Raw genomic sequence first — 22144 nt, 5'->3', positions numbered from 1 at the left:
AAAAAAGAGCTAAAAATATACAGGGTGTTTGGAAGGTGAGTAGCCAAACGGAAATGGTGAATAGGTGAGGTTACTGGCTATTTAAAACGCATAGTTTTTTTTTGTTTTTTCTCAAATTTAAGGAGTAATATATTTTTTCCTTTTTTTATTAGATTTTCCCCTGTTTTTTTACTTTAACCTTCTATTTTTTTTTAATATTTGGCCAAAATGACGCACAATTAATTTTATTTTAATGACTAATGTTGTCTCATTCAGATTTAGGTAATAACTGAGAAAAATATTTAAAGAGAAACTATTAGTGGCGTAACAAACTTCCACAAATCAAGAGAAAAAAAAAATTACGTCAGCTTTACAATGGAAAAAATAATATTAAAAAAAAGTTGTGGGGTTTTAAAATGTGTTAAAAAACTTCTCTAGTTAATTGTCTTTCTAACGATATGCCACATGTAACAAAAATAATTAGGTAACTTACGAAAAACAAATAAGTTTGTCTTCAAGGACGCGTGAACCAATTTCTTGAAAGCAACCTAATTGAGCAGGAATAAACTTATGTCTGTTTCTAGCACAGCTAAATCTATTACGCTATAATCTTCTTTATTTTTCGGCGACACTCCCTTTGTGCCCCGCTACCTTAAACTGTTACCTGTCACTAACCATAATACGAGTATTATTTATTCGAGACTCCTTCTTTCTCCGCTACTTTACGTATTTTTAACTCCGGTCTACACATATTGTTTTTGTTGTTCATTTTCGTTAACTTTGTTTTATTGTTACTGTTGCCTACTATGGCTGGTGCCTTTATAAACGAGGAGTACGCCGATATCCTAATGGCATATGGTAGAGCTGTTGGAAATGGATGAGAAGCAAAAAGAATTTACCACGAGCGTTTTCCCAATAATCGTCATACTTTTGAAACGACCTTTAGACGCTTAAGAGAAACTAGTAGTCTAAATCGCCGTGAACCTGGAGTTTGCAGATAACGTAATGTTGCTGATGACGAACGAATTCTGGAAGGTTTTGACAAAGATCCCACAACGAGCATTCAGACTGTAGCTGCCAATCTAAACCTAAGTGTATGGAAGGTCTGGTCTCTTCTTCATGCCAACGGAAAACATCCCTTTCATTACACTCCCGTGCAAGATCTTGAAGAAAACGACTACCAAAGACGCATTCAGTTTTGCCGCCTCCTGCTACATATGGACGTGGATAACCGCGATTTGTTGAAAAATATACTGTGGACAGATGAATCCAAGTTTTCAAGGGACGGAATTACCAACTTTCATAATTTGCATTATTGGACCCCAAAAGAAGAAAAAAAAGATTTTTTATTAAATGATCTGCCCGAACTCTTGAACGGGGTTCCAAATTTGCTCAATGAAGACGTTCCAACACGATGGGTGCCCAGCGCACTGGAGATTGGCGATCTGGGAGCACCTAGACAATGCATTTCCCAATACTTGGATTGGCAGAGATGGCCCTATCCCATGGCCTGCAAGATCACCGGACTTGACGCCGCTTGATTTTTACGTCTGGGGCTGTGCAAAAGAACTTGTGTATTTCGAACCTATAAATACAAGGAAAAAATTAATGACGCTTTTGTAATAATGAGACGGAAACTAACATTACAGTATACCACAAGAGAAATAAGAAAGCGATGTTACGCGTGTATTAGAAATAATGACCATCAATTTGAGCAAGACTTGAGACAAAATATGTTTTTCTTTAATCAACCTGTAAAGGAAAGGGTCATGGAAACGAAAGGGCACAATAGGTTTAGCTGTTTTAGAATGGTGAAAGAGATAGCGCAACACATTTAGCAGTGTTAGAACCAGACATAAGCTTATACCTGCTCAATTAGGTTGCTTTCAAGAAATTGGTTCACGTGTCATTGAAGACAAACTTATTTGTTTTTCGTAAATTACCTAATTATTTTTGTTACATGTGGCATATCGTTAGAAAGACAATTAAATAGAGAAGTTTTTTAACACATTTTAAAACCCCACAACTTTTTTCTAATATTATTTTTTTCATTGTAAAGTTGACGTAACATTTTTTTTCTTGGTACTCCACTATTAGTTTCTCTTTAAATATTTTTCTCGGTTATTACCTAAATCTGAATGAGACAACATTAGTCTTTTAAATTAAAATTAATTGTGCGCCATTTTGACCAAATTTAAAAAAAAAATTGAAGGTTAAAGTAAAAAAACGGGGAAAATCTAATAAAAAAGGAAAAAATATATTATTCCTTAAATTTGAGGAAAAACAAAAAAATACTATGGGTCTTAAATAGCCAGTAAACTCAACTATTCACCGTTTCCGTTTGGCTACTCACGTTCCAAACACCCTGTATATTAAAAAGTAAAAAATCTTATGACTTTTAATTAAATGTTTTAATATTCTAGAAATTTTTTCATAGTACATTTAAATATTATTTAATTTTTATTATTCAAATTAAGACATTCTCAAATATTTCATGCAATAAAATGAATTTCCGAACCAAATACATAAATGTTTAATTAAAATAAAATTAAATGCTGCAATAAATTAAACTAGTATTTCCGCTTAATATGCATCAATTGTGATTCTTTAATTTTTTCCACATTCATAATGTTTAAATAAAAATGAAAACTATGGATAGTAGATTATAAAGTACAAATGAACATTTAAATTTTACTCATACTTACAATAATGGTGTGACTAGGAAAGGCATTTCTCACTTTCTTGACATAATCGACGAAATGTTGCGAGTATCCATTAGCCACATCCAGACAAATAAAAGACACCGAGGGCACAGCATTCAGGATTTCGGTTAGTCTAAAAAAATCGCCTATATGAAGAAAATAAAACAAATTTATAAGCGGAAAGCGAAGCAGGTAAGCAAAAGTTCCAGGAGATTAACTTAAAACTGCAGAATATATTTAGTTTTAATTTGACCCTTACATCAATATCAGTGCCGCTCTTAGCAGTAAGTAGGACACATTCACTGAAATTATAGACTTACTTATTAAAATCGTTTTCAGCCATACCGGAACTGGCTGCGATATTTTTGATAACTTCTGGATTTTCTTCTGAAAATTTCATCCATTCATCAACTGTATAGTACTTGTGGATACAGGTAAAAAGGCCATGCTAAAATTAAATAAACATGGTTCAAATTAAAAACAAATTAAAAATCTATTATTAATTATCATTCTAAATTTATTAAACATTATAAAATATGTGCAAATAATTTATTTTTACTTAGGATTTGTAATTTATCAAAGGAATCATGAATCTAAACCATCACAAATAAACAAAAATTGGCAATTTTGCCGTGTTCCTTACACATGCAAATTGAGTTAAAAAAAATATAGTGTGCTTCATGAAGGAAAAAATAATGTTTCCCGCTTCTCATGGGCTGCGATTCTAATCCACATCACGGCTTTTGGGGATGCGGAGATGAGAACCCAAGGAGCTGCTCCCTGGTTGACTTCCTGTGCTCAAATGGCCTAGAACTACTCAACCGGGGCAGTGTCCCAACTTTCTACTGCAATAGGAGTCAATCAATCATTGACCTTACTATCGGTTCATCTAATACTGTGAACCCTTTCATGGAGGGCGTCTCTTGAGGTCACAATGTCGGACCACAGGCACATTCTTTTTGAATGAAAGAATGTGCGATACCCCAGCCTACAGAAATCCGAGGTGCCCTAACAGGGACCACTTTCGAGAAGAACTAGTTGCTGGTCTTGCGAACATGCCGGCAAGTTACATACTTCCGGCCGACACAGAGATCGGGACTGTCAACCTGACTCGTGCGATAGTCGCGGTATTCGAGGGCAGCTGTCCCCTCAGACGGAGACCCGCCAATACCAAGAATGCCTGGTAGAACAGTAACACGAAAAAGCACCGTAACACTATGCGTCGACTCCTTCGCAGGGCTGAGCACACCAAGCTTGCCACTGACTGGGATGCATTCCATGCAGCTCAAAGGCAATACAAAAAAACACTCAGGGACTCCAAAAGAAAGTGCTGGTGGCAGTCCTGCGATGACGTTGAAAACACACCCTCCGCAGCACGCATGTGGAAAGTACTGTCTAAGGACCCTGGAACTAAATTGGGGCCTCTGTCACTTCTAGATGGCGGCTTTACTACCAATGAGCGGGAGTCACTGGAGGTCATGCTGCGCACCCACTTCCCAGACTCCAACTCATCTCGCGATCCTCCTAGCTGTTATCGGGCTCCGATTCGCTTAGAGTACGAGACTGCTAGAAGAATAATTACCTAAGAGAGGGTGAAATGGGCAATCAAGACATTCCCTCCCCTTCAAATCTCCAAGCATGGATGGCTTATATCCATGCCATTTGCACAACGGAAAAAGCGATTTTACAGATTCCAAATCGTACCGACCTATCAGCCTTACCAGCTTTATGCTGAAGGCGATGGAGAGGTTGATTTGATCGGTATCTTAAGGAAAGCATCCTGGTCGAAAAACCAAGGCAAATCCACGGACCTGGCCCTACACCACCTCGTGAGGAAGGTGGGGAGTGCTCTGGGTAGTGGCAAGGCCTGCCTGGGTCCGTTTCTAGACATTGAAGGGGCGTTCGACAACACCCCTTTCGCAATAATCTGCCAAGCACTCGAGAGCCTCGGCTTAGAACCCTGTTTTGTTAGCTGGATAGAGGCCATCCTCTTGCAACGTCATGTATCTGCCCAGCTTAACAGTGAGATTGTTAAAACGTTGGCGGCTAGGGGCTGCCCGCAGGGAGGAGTATTATCCCCTACCTTGTGGTGCCTTATGGTCGACAGACTGATAAATCTTTTAAACAATGGTGTTTTAAACTGCATGGCTCCAGTGACTGTGGACTGCGAGAAATTCGTGACGCACATTGCAGGCAGAGAAGAGTGGCAGCATTCCAACAGACCTGCATTGCTAAATAGGGGGACCATCTGGTACACAGAATGAATAACAGAGCTGAATCAGGGCTTTGTGGTGGGATCCTACATACCAGTAGGGAATACTCGCTGGTGGAGCACGCCACTGTCTTCCAGGTCTAAGTATTCGCTGTGTTAAAATGCGGACAGAAAATCCTAAGCTGCGGACACCGCATTACAGTCGTATCAATATGCTCGGATAGCAGAGCTGCCATTAAGGCTATCACGGCCGTAAAGGTAAGCTTCAAGCTTGTAATAGAGTGCATAAAAGTGTCCTGGAAAAACTGGTGCAGGTTGGCTGCAGGGTCTAGCTCGTCTGGGTATCTAGCCACGCAGGCCATGCAAATAAGGAGGAAGCGGACTCTCTTGCCAGACTGGGATCCGCGAACGTGCCGATGGGGCCGGAACCCATAATTGGTATCGCCAAATGCGTAGCGGTCGCGTCAATGAAGGGTCTGCTGGATAAGTGGATCCACCGAAGATAAACTGAGTCCCGTGGCATGAGACAGGTCAAAGAGTACATAGGGGGGCCCTCTGCCTGTCTCACCAAAAATCTACTACGCCTAAAAAGACGCGAAATTCGGCTAGTGACTTTCAGGTCTTTTAACCGGACACTGGCACTTAAGAAGCCATCTCCATTGCCTGCCATCGGTATTGCAGACAACCCGGAATGCCGGTGGTGCTGTGAGGAGAATGAAACCATTGACCATGTGGTCGGGGAGTGCCCCACTTTCAGTGCACCGAGTGACTTAAGTCCTTCAGACCGGAGAGCTTTATTGCTATTTCTAAGGCCATTGGGCTCTGGTAACCCCCGGTGTGGCATGACGGGTCCATCAGGAGACCTATATGCACAACTTTCTTGGCAGCTCACTATTTTGACAATTTCAATGTAATCCTATGATAAAGAATCCAAAATCATAGATATATGCATATTTCTTTGTAAATGCAATGGGTAAAACACTTTGTGGATTCCACGAAACATTTATGACCAAAGATATATTATTAGAGTAGCACTACCTACCGTGAAGTTTTTTTTAATAAAATCTCGAAACCCATTAATATTTTTAAAAATTACAATTTTTGACTCATAACCTTATTACTTCAAAACAATATCAATCGATTTTACTTGAAAGATGGAAAAGATATAATTCTTTTGAAACATTTTTGCTGTTTTTGCTAGTTATGTATATTTTTGAAATCACATGGATTTGGATTGTTTATTGCAAGATATAATTCTTTCGTCGCCAGAGATAATAGGCACTATTGGTATTCTTGTTAATATTTAACAAGGTAAATATACAGGTAACGATACAGGGTCGGGTAAATTAGCAAACTGGAAGGATTTTTTTCTGCTGATTAAAATGGTGAAAACAGAATAAAATTGAACATAGCGTTTTCGAGAAAATGGAAAAAATACTTTTGTTAAATGAAATCCCGGTTTTTTTAGGCACTAGTGCGTATTACTAATAATAATAATAATAAAATGTCTTTATTCAGCAAATGTTACAAAAATGCCTATTTGCTTACAAAGACGAGAATTAGCTACAAGCTACTCTTAAACTCTTAACCTTCATTAAAATAACTAAAAAATAAATAAATTAATTAATTAAATAAATAATAATTGCAATAATATTGTACGTAAAAGAATGGGTAAACAGAGCAGTTAAATGGTATGGCCTAGTGAGGGTATTATGTCTAATATTTCCACTATGTACTCGATTTCTAGGTAAAAGTTTTTCATACAGATATTTGGGGCTTCGTGTATTATAAATGATATAGAAATGTAGACAATAAAAACTTAAATAAATAAAATATTTTGAGCCATTTTAAATGATAAATGCCTTGAGAGACATGATTAAACCTCCTTAAGTTAAAAATAAATCGGCAACAGGTGTTTTGAACACGTTGTAAACGGTACTGTGCCTGTTGATCCAAACAGGGAAAATAAACTATTAAATAGTATTAGATAATGGATAAAACACAAGCTTCAGTAAGTTTTTTCCCTAATCTTATAATTTAAAATTAATTTGTTAGCATGAAGCATACGCATTCTCAAATAACAACCTTTTTAGCAGAGTACTGATATGTTCTCTGAACCGCAAAGAGCTATCTAAAGTCAATCCGAAAACCTTCATATTATCAGAAAAAGGAATTGATGTATTATTCAGTTGAATTTTAACGGAATACTCTTTGTGTACGATTCTATAGATATGTTTTAAAAAAGATAAAACTATATCGTTGCACTCATAATACTTCAGTTTGGCAATAAGTAAGTCATGGTCTATTACATCAAAAGCCTTTGAGTAATCAAGAGACACCATAAAAACAGAAAGTTTCATGTCAAGCGGTTGAATTATATTATCAGTAATAACTCAGTATAAACTCTGGAAAGTGTGTAAAGTGAGTACTTTACGCACAGTAGTAAAAAAGTTTATTTACACTTATAGCGTAAGCCTAAAAAAAACAAAGTTATAGCGATATTATAGTAATTTTGCCAAATTTAGACAAGTTGGCTTTGAAATTGATCTTCCATCTATTGATCTCATTATTTACCTAATATGTGTTTGAAGTTCATTAACGGTTCTGTATTTTTTATACACTTCATTCTTTATGTGACCCGAAAACTCAAAGTCGAGAGGCTTTAGGTCTGGTGACCTAGGTGGACAACAAGGTTGTCTCTCAGGATAAAGTATTACCGTTATCAATAAAAAGTGTGTTCTTACCATAAAAAAGATTATTCCTGGAGTGTGTTCCCGAATACGTTACAATTGGTGACTTGGTGTCAAGAGTAAAGGATATTTGGAAACCCATTTTAGCGGCCGCCTCTTAGAGAGATCTGGAGATGAAACAAAAACAAAAACAAACTTTGAAGCAAATTTCAACAAGAAAATAGGGCAAGTACAAAAAGGAAATGCAAGAACCAGAGATGAGAGTAAAGCGTATCATCCTCGATGCTAATCCTGGAATGCAAATACTGATGAATATGAAGTCACCAAAATTCGACAGCAAAGAAGTATGGATTACCTACTTGAATCAGAGGCTGCTGCTAGGGGATAATGAAGAAAAGGCAATCAATATTAAACTATGCCTGAGAGGAGAAACTACAAAAATACTAAAAATATTGTAATATGAGAATCAGCTTAATTTCAACATACTGGCGCGTACCTTAAATATAAAATATGGTGAAGCTCATCAACAACAAGTATACCAGGCCCAATTGAAATCTAGGAGACAATAACCCGAGAAAGGTCTCTAATAGTTTAAGGCCGATGTTGCTCGATTAGTAAATCTAGCTTACCCTTCCGCTCAAACGGAGTTTCGGGAACAAATTTCTAAAACTTTGAGGTGCAAACTGGCTGGGTGCTGTAGTCCCACGTATAATATTAAGCCAGCGGCCACTCCCTGGAGAGTAGTACTAAGAAAAAGATGCGGCCGTGAGTATGAGATGGTGGTGGATATATATTCTGTCATATCATCGTGAAACCGAACATCGTAGGTCAGACAGACTATTAGTCACTACAGACTTTTACCACCACCAAATTTAATCCTTGATTTAGCAAATGGAAAAAGGATCTCGATTATTAGATAACACTATGCCATTGGCCTAGCAACTTTCCAGCAGCAGGTATTAGTAGCAGAAATTATGGATAACGTTATATTAGGATTAGATGTTAATAATAGTAATAATAATACTTCTTTATTTGCTCATATACATCCAACAACTTAGCATCGTCAAAAAATATATACTGTCAAACGCCAATAATACAGTGCATAAAGGGAGACATAATGTATCAGAGTTTTACCTACATAGCATAGCAAACAAAAAACTTACGTTTTGTTCACAATATAAAACAAAATACAATTTTTGTTCTCATCTGAAATGCTCATATTAAGTATATATGAAACATTTAATATACAGGTATGAAAGTATAACATTCAATAAATTTTGAAAGACTAGGTTAAAGACTATTATAGAATTCATCCAATGAGTATGGACAGATCTCCAAAATCAGGTTTTTCGTTACTTGCTTAAATCTATTTGAATGTAGTTGTTTTGTGGTTTCGGGTATTGCATTAAAAAGTTTTATGGCAATAGTCATGGGTCAGACTAAGCCAGTGTTGTGGGAGTAAGAGATTTCCCCCATTTCTGGTATCATATAGGTGCCTACTACTTACTGTGCTAAATCTATAAGAGTGTGTTCTAGCAAACATCAGACATTGGTGGATGTATAGGCCAGGCATTGTCATGATTTTTAAATTTTTGAATAAAGGTCTACAACTATCCGTTGGTTTTTTGTTTTTTAAAATTCTGAGTGCCGATTTTTGCAACTTAAATGCTCTTTGCCAGTCAGCCGAGTTACCCCAAAATAACAGTCCATATGACAACTTTGATTGAAAAAGTCCTATATACGCCGTTCTACATACTACTGGAGGCGCCAATTGAACAATTCTGCGCAACAGAAAAAGAACCGACGAGAGTTTTAGTGCCAGATCTATTATATGGCTCTTCTATGATAATTTATTATCTAGATAAACACCCAGAAATTTGATCGCGTCTATTCTCTAATGTCTTTCCCTTAAAGAGAAATTAACCACCTCTGTTTTATTTAGATTCAAACATAGATTATTGTCAGCAAACCATGCTTTTAACTTGTAAAGTGTTGCACTAGTTCCATTCTGTAGGGAAATCAGATCTGTATGCCGACTGACAAGACTGGTGTTATCCGCATATTGTACAAACATCATCTCTGAGAAGTGGGCGGGTAATTCATTTACATAAAGTAAAAACAGAAGAGGACCCAAGATTGATCCCTGAGGTTATTGGAAGTATGGAGGATGTTCTTCCTTCACAAGTCACCATCTGCTGACGCTCACAAAGGTAGGACTGGATAAGTTCCAGGCAAATACCCCGGATACCATAAAAATCCAACTTGCTCAACAAAATATTATGCGAGACACAGTCGAACGCTTTTGAGAGGTCGCAGAAAATTGCACCCACTGTCTTGCCCCCCCTCAAATGCATCAACCAGGTAGTCTACCATTACCCTGAGTGCATCAGCAGTGGATCTTCCTTTTTGAAAGCCAAACTGCGCTGGTGAAAGTAAATTATGTTTATCAAAAAAAGATATGAGACGTTGGTTTAGACAGAGCTCAATGGGCTTGGAAAATATCGGTATCATTAATATGGGTCGATAATTTCCTGGATCATCCATATTACCCTTTTTAAATATAGGAACAACTTTACTTGACTTTACCAGATGAAAAACATTTGTTTATTATTAGAGATAGTGGTAGGGCCAAACCATTTGCAAGTTGTTTCAATATTTTATTGCTCAAACCAAAGATGTCTTGAGCAGAACTATCACTTAAACTTTTTAAAAGATCAGTGACCTCTATTTCGGTAACAGGTGAGAGGAATACTGTTGAATTGTTATGTACATATTTTGCTGTAAATTGTACAGGGTCATTAGATTTTTGCAGTGTATTTGTAATTGAGTCAGCTATATTCACAAAGATTTTGTTAAACTCATCGGGAGTTACATTACATTTCGAATTACTAGAATCATTATTTTTTGTTTCTTTAATGATGTTCCAGATGGTTTTGGATTTGTTATGACTATTTCCTATTTTGTTTGTATAATACGAGTGTCTCGCTTGTTTTATTTTAGTTTTATATTCCTTTATACGAATTTTTTAGCCATTCTGAGAGATCTAGAGTACTGTTATGTTTATTTAAGGTAGAAAAGAATTTTAAGTTATCTCTCAATCTCTTCAGTTTATTATTAAACAATTATAATAAATAAACAATAGTCTATAATAGTCATTAGACCATTGAGAAATATTTTAAAAGAATTGTCAACGTTACAATTATCAAGTACCAACAACCAGTCAATGTTTAGTAATGAAGTAACACAGCGAGAAAATCTCTCTCCACAATCCAGTCTGAACTCTAAGACCGTTGTGTGGGTGTTTTCAGTACTTTCATTTATTGATTCATATGTATTAGTAATAGCCATATGATCTGACATATAAGTGTCCCATAGAGTACATTTACAATTAATTGCACAATTTGTTATGCAGTTATCAAGGCAACTACTTTTTGTGGTTTTTGAGATTCTAGTTGCGCTATTTACCAGGAATTTAAAGTCATATGTCCTGACAAGTTGGGTGAACTCGTCTGAAATGAGGTTATCCACTAGTAAATCTATATTAAAATCACCATAAATAAAGGTACGTTTGCGTCTGTGGAATAAGAAATTTAGAACTGTATCAAGACTCTCGAAGAATACTTCCAATTTACCTGATGGAGATCTGTAGACACTCAAAACTAGAACCTGCAAGGCTTCAATCTCAGTCGCAACGACTTCAAAGTGTGTCTCTATTGACATGTTAAGAATGCTCCGCAGCTTAAAATGGATGTATATAAAAGCGCATATTGATGACAAAAACTGAAAAAATCCTTGTACCATCTACATAAAGATATTGGAAATGCCCAAGTCGTTAAGCTATCATAGGATATTACCATATCAGCTAATTCATGAGGTGGTAGTTAATACTACAACTGAATTTTCTATCTTCTATTCTTTCTTCTACTATTTCTGAATTACATAGGATCAATGAATTCTTCGATCAAAGACGTTTTGTTGTTTTAATTTGAAAGGTAAACTTGAAAGTATATAATCAGCACTGAAACAAGGAGAGAATATTGGCATATGCTCTGAAGTAACAGCAGTTATGAAAAATGCTAATAGAATTCGTCATTCAAGTTGACCACGATTTTCTGTAAAAAAATGTTGGCTATTTCTAAAAGAAGTTTCATACTTCGGGCATGTAATATCAGAAAATAGTGTCAAGACTGATCCAGATGAATGGCCAAGACTACGGAGGATAGAATGGTATTTAGTTTGTCAGCAGACTGTGAAAAAACGTTTCAAGAGCTAAAAAGAGTGCACTGTGCATTTTTAATTTTAACGTATTCGATTCCCGGACAAAAACTTTTATTTTGAATACAGATGCAAGCAATGTTGCATTTAGAGCCGTCCTTTCACTAAAATATGATGATGGCGATTAAGTAATAGCTTATTTCAATAAAACGCTATCAAAGCCAGAATGTCATGCTTCTCTGAAATGGCTGTTTCAGTTCAAAAACACTGAAGGATAAATATTAAGGTGGCTTTAACGACTACAAAAGTATCACTTTACAATAGGACCTAAGAATGGCGAATATCACCAAAATGTGAATGTTTGTCCTTATTTCTGCAATAGAAAGCATAAAAGTAGCTGGATTTAAGTTAAATCCGATCAAATCATGATTTATTATTTCATTTTGTATTGATTCTCTCACGCATAGTAAACTTTACAGTGATGATTAATAAACTATAATTGTTTTTCTAAAATGAAAAAATAGTGACATATACAATTTTTTCTATTCTATTTTTTCAATAGTCCTATGGTTGGAACCTTTGGTGTCACGCTCAAATTAGATTATATTCGAATTAGTGTAATTAAATTTATTCTTTTAATGCCAGAATGGAAAGATATTTCTGGTAAATCTCCAGAACTCAAAGTTTACTGGTCTTAAGAAATTCGTTGGTTATACAAGATGATTATTAAAAAAGGTCTGCATGAGCGTAGATAGAAAATAAAAGACATATCTGACAGTCCTTACTCGAAAACAGATTCCAGAAAATCAGAAATTCTTGAAGCGGAATCTATGGCGGTTTTTACGGAGGACATCTTGGAGTTAGTAGAACCTTGACAAAAGTGAAAGAAAGGTTTTACTGGCTTATACTCTATTTCAGAAGTGTATAGAGCAATAAACTGGGGAATTCCGTTCTGTTTGGCTACATTTCGTGGTAGTTCATAGGCGCAGGTACTTATAATATTTATGAATTTAATTTTCACGGATTAAATGCCTTTATTTTGAAAGAGATTAAATACTAAATAAATACTTTTAATCCTTTTGTATAGGTACCTATCTTTTAACGCTTTGTAACATGCAAAAATGGGGTCAGGTAATATATACAGACTATAAATACTTTTAAATCATATTTTAAACGTTAGTAGTCACTGCTACGCTGTAGTGTAATCACAATATTATTATCCCAATATTTAAAAAATGGAGGTATTCAGTCCAACGAAAAGATGTACTAAAAATTCTCCACTATCGCTGAGTGAAAAAGTTATTATTTTAAATGTACATGATTGCATAAAACACGATTACCCTAGTTTTACTGGGCAAGAAATTGTTGAAAAATGTTCTCGAATGAATGGAATTGGAAAGTCCACCATTTTCAAATTGTTGCGGGAAAGAAAAGTAGCAGGTCAAGTGGAATCTCCCAAGCAAAAGCCAGGACGACCTACAAAAGTCCTTGATGAAAATGCTAAATGTATAATTCGAAGAAAAGTTCACTCTTTTTATTTTGAAAAGGAAATACCCACCCTAGACAAAATTTTAATGGAGCTTGGCCGAGATGACAGTATTCCGTTGATAAGTAGAAAACTTTTATGGAAAACTTTAAAAAATATGGATTTTGCCTGGGAAAAGCATAACCGCAAAGCACTTTTACTGGAGAGCGACGAAATTGTTTGTTGGAGACGACAATACTTGAGAAGTATCAAGCAGTACCGCAGGGAGCAAAAGAAAGTTTTTTATCTTGATGAGACGTGGATTAACGAAGGTTATATAGTCCAAAAAATGTGGCAAGACAAAAATATAACCAGTGCTCGCCAAGCTTTCATAGAAGGCCTGTCTACGGGTATTAAAGTACCTTCGGGAAAAGGAAAAAGACTTATAATCACACATATTGGAAGCGAAGAGGGATTTTTAAAAGAAGGTCTGCTAACCTTTGAGTCGACTCGCACAGGAGATTACCATGAAGACATGAACTCAGACGTTTTCGAGGACTATTTTGGTGAAATGATAAAATTTCTTCCGGCTAATTCGGTGGTGGTTATGGATAACGCAAGCTATCATTCACGGCGAATAGAGAAGACGCCAACTTCAAGTTGGAGAAAGCAAGAAATTATCGATTGGCTGACTGCAAAAGGTATTGCGTTTGAAGCAAATTTGATAAAAAAAGAACTGCTGGCAATAGCAAACTTACACAAAACTCGTTTCATGAAATACGCCGTGGAAGATATAGCCGAAAAATATAATATAACTGTACTGCGCTTACCGCCATATCATTGCGAACTAAATCCTATAGAACTGATATGGGCGCAGGTAAAAGGATTTGTAGCAAGACAAAACACGACTTTTAAAATGAAAGATGTTAAGCTACTGTTTGATCAAGCCATTACGGAAGCGACACCAGAGAATTGGCGAAAAGCAGTCCAGCATGTAATTAAGCAAGAGGACAAAATGTGGGATCTTGACAACCTCATCGATCAGACAGTCGATCCTTTAATTATAATGTCAAGAGGTGATGACAGTTCGTCAGATGACGAAGAAGACTACAATCTATTATAATTTAAAATTGTTATACACTGCTCAAAAAGTGCCAGATCCAAAAGTGACATTTTCAACTGTTTTACTCTACATATTATGTTCAATAAATTTGTGAAAAAAATATATTATTCCATTTAAACAAAAGTAACTTTCTAAAATAAAATAGCATTTAAGTACATTAATTATAAGGTAAAAAACAAGTCCCAGTTGCACGCCTTTGGCGAACCGTTTTCAATGTTTATCAGTGGGTAACAATGGGCAAAAACTCATAAATTGACCCAAAACCGGGTGGCACTACCTGCAATCAACGAAAAGAAAGAATTTTACATTGAAACTAATACCCAACTAAGGTAGTGGCATAAAATATTGGTGGATCACCAGGTACCACTTTTGCATACCTAATGAGGTTTTATTGCTCTACACACTTCTGAAATAGGGTATAACAGTCATGAAGATTAATTAAAGTTGGTGTCATTAGTGTGAGCAGTGTTCATTAACCAAGGGGCCAAAAACCTGGATCAGAGGGCAAATCATGCAGTATCTTGTTGGTGCACCCTTTGAACGAATTGCCATAGACGTAGCAGGACCTTTTCCTACTAACAGCTCCGGAAATCGATATGCTCTTGCTGCTATGGCCTACTTTTATAAGTGGCTCAAGGTTTAACCCATTCCCAGCCAACAAGCAACGACAGTGGCTGAAGTGCTGTTCCAGAACTGGATATACCGATTTGGTAGCGCCAGAGAGTTACATTCAGACCAAGGAAGAAATTTAGAGTTACAAGTATTCCATTAAGTATACTAGTTGCTAGGAATTAATAAGACCCGTACAACCCCCTTACACCTATAGTCTGATGGAATGGTTGAAAGATGTAATCGCACTGTTTGAGAATTGTAATGTAAAAAGCCCGATAAAAGCTCGTGGTGATGAACTTTGTTTACCTTTGGATACTACTAGGAAACTCGACAATGCTGAAGACCTTAATGAGTACGTCGACCATCTAGGAGATCGTTTCCAAATGGTCCATGTACTATATATGAAGTACAGGATACTTTCTTACCTACAACTTTCTTAGTAGATGATGTTCATCTTGTTTGAGAACTCCCTGGAGCATTTGAGGTTATATTATTGAAAATCCTTCTAGTTTCAATCTTTTAGAATTTCAATTCTTACTTAGTTTGACTATCAGTATTCTCCTAAAATTATTGGTCTCCATCAGAAAAACAATGTAGAAAGTTCTAAACAATTTTAAATTATTTCATAAACGGACCGCGTTTCGTGACAAATCCAGAACTATCGTACGTTTTGGAGATCGGCCGAAAAGGATGAAAATGCGTGTAAATTTGCAAAAAATATTTTTATCGGTTTATGTTGACTCGCCGCTTTTTGCAGGATACGATTAAGTTGATGGGCATAGCAGTGAATAAAGTGTGCATTTTTAATAATTGAAGTTCTTCCAATATTACATTAGTTAAATGTTGTGCTGTGGTACCTGGAGGGCCGTCCAGTCGGGCCTTCGACTACGTTAGCAATATAGGACTAAAAGGTGACTCTCACTCCCGCTCACGAAATGCGAATCTGCCCTCTTTGTTCTATTTTACATGCATTTCTCCATAAGCCATAAGAACTGTATAGTATAGGGACAATCTAAAATACGGCCCAGCCACGGGCTTGTGTGATGAGCGCGAGGCGCGACGTTAGTAATATATTTAGTTGTTTTGCTATTATATTTGTTTTGCCAATTCAGACTGCTTAGAGAATTTTATAATTCACAGTGAAGTTTTAGATAAAAGATATTTTTAATAAAATTGGTATTTTTATGAGATTATTTTAGAGGGGTCATTGACCAATTGACCCTAAGAAGGAGCCGCCACTGCTAGGTACTATCTATTTTTGAAGCAACTCTAAATGAGCCACAATTAATAATAATAATAATAATAAATAAATTTATTTGCCAGTAATAGTACAAGTTTACAATGCATTATTGGTATACATTCTTCATACATGATAAATGTATTACTGCAAAATGGAGTTTAAGGCAGTAAAACTGATTTTGAATAAACTCCGTAAAAATTTTGTAAATGTAACTAACAACAAAGAATATTAAATTAATATATAGATTCAATGTTAGCACAATAGCAAATCATAAGTAGTATGTAGTTTTATAATTTCAACACAAGTAAATTACAACACTGTTTTTACCTAAAACATTCTAATAGTTCCTAGTTCTTATACTTATAGTAGACGTTTGTACCTACCCAAAACACAAGCACACTATACCGTATGAAAAAAAAAAGATAAATAAAAAACAACAAGACTTAGTGGTGTGTTAGACTTAGCAAGTTATTTTTATATAGATATTTGGATTTTGTTGGCGTGAGTATTTTCATTTCGAGAGGAATATGATTGTATAATAGGTAAACATTATAAGAGAAAGATCTTGCAAACAAGGCAGTCTTATGGAAAGGAGGAGATATTAAGCCCCTATACCTTAGGTTTAAGTTGTGAACATCTGTTCTAAACTTTATTTTGTTGTACAAATATGGTGGACTTTTATTAAATATAATTTAATTAAACATAATTCTGTGGAATAAGACAGCGGAGTGAAATGTACGGCGATTTTCCATATCCAACCAATTGCAAGTTTTGAGTTTGTGAATTACTGGCTCAAACTTCCTTATGCCAAATGCAAACCGCAAACACGACCTCTGAACTCGCTGTATCCTGTCCCTATCCTGTTTGGTTACGCATGGACCATACAATGCATCACAATAATTAAAGTGACTTAACACAAGAGCATCTGACAATGTTAATTTTAGTTTTTGACTTAACGCACGCCTATGTGGATATAACAGCTTTAAATTTGCATACGCCCTCTGTACACACGCAGATACATGTTCGCTGAATCTTAAATCTGTATCTAAAATTACCCCCAAATTCCTAGATTTTTTTTCAAAGGTAAGCTCTGAATGATTTAAATTAATTTTAAGTTGGTTTTCGAAGCCAATTTTTTGTTTTCCAAAAGCAAGTATTTTAGTTTTTAAAGGGTTTAATTTTAAGTGGTGTTTTTATGAGTTTCGAACTAGTTGATTCAAATCTTTATTTATGTTAAGTTAAGTTTGTGCTATGCTATTAGGTGTGACAGAGTATAATAATTGTTTATCATCAGCAAAACTATAATCAATACAGTGTTCAAGGGCATGTGTGAGATAACAGGTGTATATGCAGAATAGTAACGGGGATAGCCCAGAGCCCTGTGGAACACCACAGTGAAGCGACCCTCTGTCCGAACATCCCTTATCAGTTTCTACATATTGAACCCTATTAGATAAATAGCTTTTAATTAGATCGACAGCACTCTGTGAAAATCCAATATGCAATAGCAAAGAAGACAGGACCTGGTGGTTTACCTTATCAAACGCTCTTGTGTAGTCTAACAATATCAAAACACATGAGTTTCCAGAGTCTATATTTGACATTATTGAATCAACCACGTCCAACAGTGCTGTACAGCAACTGTAGCCTTTTCTAAATCCCGATTGTCTCAAGGGAAGGATATTGTGTTTATTCAGGTGTTCTATTATTCTAGCGGTTAAGATTTTTTCAAATATTTTCGAGCAGGGTGATAAAATGGATATGGGTCTTAATTCTGAAAGGTTTGTGGGCTCGGTTTTAGTTTTTGGCAACGGAAAAACCCTAGTAATTTTCCAGGAGTCTGGAAATTTAGATACGAGAATACACGAGTTATAAATATTAACTAAAATACTTAGAATCTGAGGGCAGCATAATTTTAGCATTTCACTGTTTAGACCATCCGGACCAACGGCATTTGATTTTATTGATGATAAGGCAGTGTAAACTTCCTGTTCATCCGTCAATCTAAAAGAAAAAAGCTCAATAAAGTTTTTTGCCGTACTAGTAGTATATAATAAAATCAAGTCCGGATCTGGTGGTTCAAGTTGAGAAAATTGAAGAAAAAAGTTGTTTATTTCATTCGGGTTATTAAGATTGTTGGGAATGGTATCACCGGACTTTTTGTTTAAAATATTAAGATTCTTGAGAGTTTTCCATAAAATTTTTCCGTTGCCATTATTATTCTCCAGTAAGTGTGTGATAAAACATTGAACAGCATAAGTACACCATGGCTGGTTTCTATGTTTATAGTTAATTGTTTTATAGGGAGCTAATTGATCAAATAAGTTAAGTATTGTATTAGTAAAAAAATCAACTTTCAACACATGATTATTTATATAATAAGTATTATTTAAAGGAGATACAGCCAGGCAATCGAGCACGCTTTGTTTATCTATTTTACTTAAGCATCTTGACCTTATAGATTTGTAGGTGTTTACTACATTTTTAAAATAAGACTGACCAAATACTAAATAATGATCAGAGAGATTATTTACTTTATTAGTACCGTAAAAATCTTGCCTGGCTTTCTGCGTAGAAACCAAAATAATATCGATTAGTGTTGAGCTATTATTTGAGATTCTAGTTGGACTATTAATTGTTTATTTTAGATCAAAGAGTTCTATTGTTTTCCTGAAATTCTGTGATTTTGTGTCCTCTATATTTAGCAGGTCTATATTTATATCTCCACCACATATAATATCATGGCAATTTGTATAAAGTTGTGATAAACTATTCTCAAGGGTATCCAGAAAATCTGAGACAGAGCCTGAAGGAGGCCTGTATACAGTGCCTATTATAACGTTTTTGTTTTTAAGTTTAATTTTAAGCCATACCTCCTCCAGTACTAACAAACAATTTAAATGTAGCTGCTCGAATTCAATTGAATTTGTAATAAATATACCAATACCTCCGCCTCTGCCTGCACTGCGATCTAATCTTAAAAATCTATAACCATCAACATTTATAACATCGTCCGGTATACCACAATGCAACCATGTCTCACTCAGACCAACAAAGTCAAATTTTTTTAAGTCCGATTAACTCTTGGAAATTCTTCAAAAAATGGCAAATGTAATCATGTTAATAGTTAAATTTGTTAATTAAATTGAGTACTTCAGTAACGTATTTATGCAAAGAACGAGAGAAGAATACAAAAAAGTGTTTTTCTTTTTTTCCCTCAAATAAAAAACGATAGGTTGATATAAGTTACAGATTTGTGGCTACGTAGGATAGGTACTCTACTAACTTGATACGAATTTTAAAATCGAAATCAAAAAATTAGGAATCTAGTATATAAAAGTAAACAGAAGCTTATATATAAAAAAAAAACAGGATATGAACAAAAGTGACAAAGAAAAAAAAATCAAAAATTCTTACTAAGTTAACGCATTTCACCTTTTTACCCCTAAAAAATTACAATGATTGTTCCAATTGTTTCTCAGTTTTTATTATTTCACTCTTTCCATCTTTCGTTACATAAATTTTCCCAGTTTTTGACCAGGCGTTTTCTTTTCCGAATTTCTCTTTAGCTAGCTGCAACAGATGGTATTTGTGGTTTGTTAGTTCTTCAGCAACGACCATATTGGATCCTTTAAGTATTTTTTTCTTAAAAACTTCTTGCCTGGCTGCCACGGAGTTAAAAAACATTCTTACCGGCCGCGGTTTGCTGTCAGTCGGATTTTTCTGTCCTATTCTATGACACGCATCTATATCTAAATCATCTATTTTCAATTTAACAGCAAGGGTTTGCTGGACTTTTTCTTTTAGTTTTTTACCATTGGATTTCTTTAATCCATAGAGCCTAAGCTGCTTAGCTTTCGAATTTTGTTCTAAATTGTCTACCTTTAAATGCAGCTCCGAAACTTTATTTTGACTTTCCTCCAATTTTGTGTTTAGATCGGTGACTTGCGCTTGTAGTTTCTCTATTTTCTCGGAGAATGACTTCGAAATAATTTCGGCAACTGCAGTGGCCAAGGTCGCTATGAAATTCTTGTCGTATAAACATTCAGATATACACTGTTTAATATCGTCTTTTTGATTTTTGGTTAAAGGCATATTTTAATTACAGCTAATTACCTTTACTTTTTTCTCTGAAATTAACTCTGTCTTGCTAACCTATCACTCTGGAGAACTGTTATGTTTTTAAAACTTGCAATAAACTGTAGATATTTGCTGTAATTTAGGAGCGGTGTAAAACACGTCTACTCTGCACCGAACATCGAATACAATCCATTGACGTGCCCAGAATTCCTGCCCATAAGTTTAACTTCTTGGGAAATTGTGTGTGAGTTTTTATACTCCAGTGTGGATTTTCTGGTGCCCAATAACGAAAATTTTACCTATTTACAGAACCATTTAAAAAAACTTGCTTCATCGGAAAAAACAATCTTACTTAAAAATTGTGGGTTTGCATTATATTTAGTCATCATTATTTCGCAAAACTCTATTCCGTGGATGTGATAATTTTTAATAAGCTCCTGAATTAAATGAATTTTATATCGATGCCATTTATTCTTATGCAAATATTTTACAACACATGATTTACTAACCGACTGATCTGCAGCAACTTGTCGAGTTGATTTATGTGGATTTTCTTGTAAATCGAGTAAAATATCTAATTGTTTGTTTTCTGGAAGCGTGGCACGGTCCAGGTCATATTTGTCTCTAACATGACCAAAATCTCTAACCTTTTTTTTAAATTTTGCTTATTACCGAATGTCTAATATAGGCCTCTCCGGGTACTTATTGTTAAACAGATCGCAAAATTCGGCCTGTGTTCGAGTCTTGTCGCCATATCCTACCTTCATTAAAATTTCAATTCTTTGTTTTTCAGTTAAACGCGCCATACTTTTAAACTTTGCAATTTGACACTTACTGACATTTACGTAAAGTAATACATGCTGTTTCCATTCGATTAAATGGTGACAAGGTGTCAACAATCAAATGTACCTGTTAAAAACTATGAAAAAACTGAAAATGTTTAAATATGCTCAAATGACCCCAAATAGTTGCAAATTTATTAATAATGTTAGTATGAGGTATAAGACATGGTATACAAAATATACTTAAAATTCTATGCAGAATTCAAAAATAGAATAAAAAATTGATGTTTCCATTAAAAAAATTGAAGTTGATGGTCGTTGCTTATTTATCCTGTATACATGAATTCATCATCAAAAAAAATCTAAAAATAAAAATTGACGTTTTTTTTTGAACACACACCTGAATTTTAAATAAATTTGTTCCAACTTGCGCCTCCTCACTGTACATCCAAGTCTTTTTGAGAATCATGAATAAATATTTCGCATTAGATAAAAAAAGCCCGATTGTAATGCCCCAGATTTCAATAAGTTTCGCTGATAAATGTTTTGCAAGTGCCGTATACAAAAAGTAACAATTTTATACAACGTCACGACATTAAATTTGCAGCGACACGGGCTTTTGAATGTGCAACGCTTTTGCCTATTGAGAAAATAAAATAAAATAAATGTTTTTATTACCACTGTTACGTAAATTCAAATGGTTTTCGTTTAAATAGATTAACTTGCATAATAATAATGGCTTTATGATAATTTTAAAATATTAATTTAAAATATAAAATATTATTAATTGCTTCTTACTTTTGAAAGAGCTTTCGCCATTTGGAACGTGCCAACAGTATCCATATTGGAGGCCATAACTGGTATTCCATTGTAGGTTTGCTTAGAATTTCTAAAGGTTATGTGTCTGTGCAGATTCACCTAAAAAAGTAAATACTTTAAATAAAATATGAATTACGTAATTTGGTTTTACACAGCGAAAAATTCAATTAAAGGGGAGGTATTTTTTTTTAATTCTCATCGATTTTATGTTTGGATTAGGCATAT

The 22144-nt window shown here is 35.1% G+C and overlaps 1 protein-coding gene and 1 long non-coding RNA gene across 2 annotated transcripts in view; both read right to left on the bottom strand.

Annotated features, from left to right (window-relative positions):
• Positions 1-22144, bottom strand: part of LOC126739996 (GMP reductase 1-like) — a 72292-nt gene that overhangs the window by 10290 nt on the left and 39858 nt on the right. The window contains exons 2-4 of the mRNA XM_050445843.1: positions 21899-22018; positions 3002-3129; positions 2685-2814 (exon numbers count right to left, since the gene is read on the bottom strand). Coding sequence (XP_050301800.1) covers positions 2685-2814; positions 3002-3129; positions 21899-22018 — 378 coding nt within the window. The remainder of the gene's footprint in view (positions 1-2684; positions 2815-3001; positions 3130-21898; positions 22019-22144) is intronic.
• Positions 19428-21273, bottom strand: LOC126739998 (uncharacterized). The gene is made up of 2 exons (XR_007661760.1): positions 20671-21273; positions 19428-20617 (listed from the first exon to the last, which is right to left on the bottom strand). It is a non-coding gene; the product is annotated as an uncharacterized LOC126739998 (long non-coding RNA).

Source organism: Anthonomus grandis, chromosome 8 (assembly GCF_022605725.1).
Source record: "Anthonomus grandis grandis chromosome 8, icAntGran1.3, whole genome shotgun sequence".
Taxonomy (NCBI): Eukaryota; Metazoa; Arthropoda; class Insecta; order Coleoptera; family Curculionidae; genus Anthonomus; species Anthonomus grandis.
The sequence above is the reverse complement of the archived record's forward strand: the minus strand, read 5'-3'. Positions and strand labels throughout refer to the sequence as shown.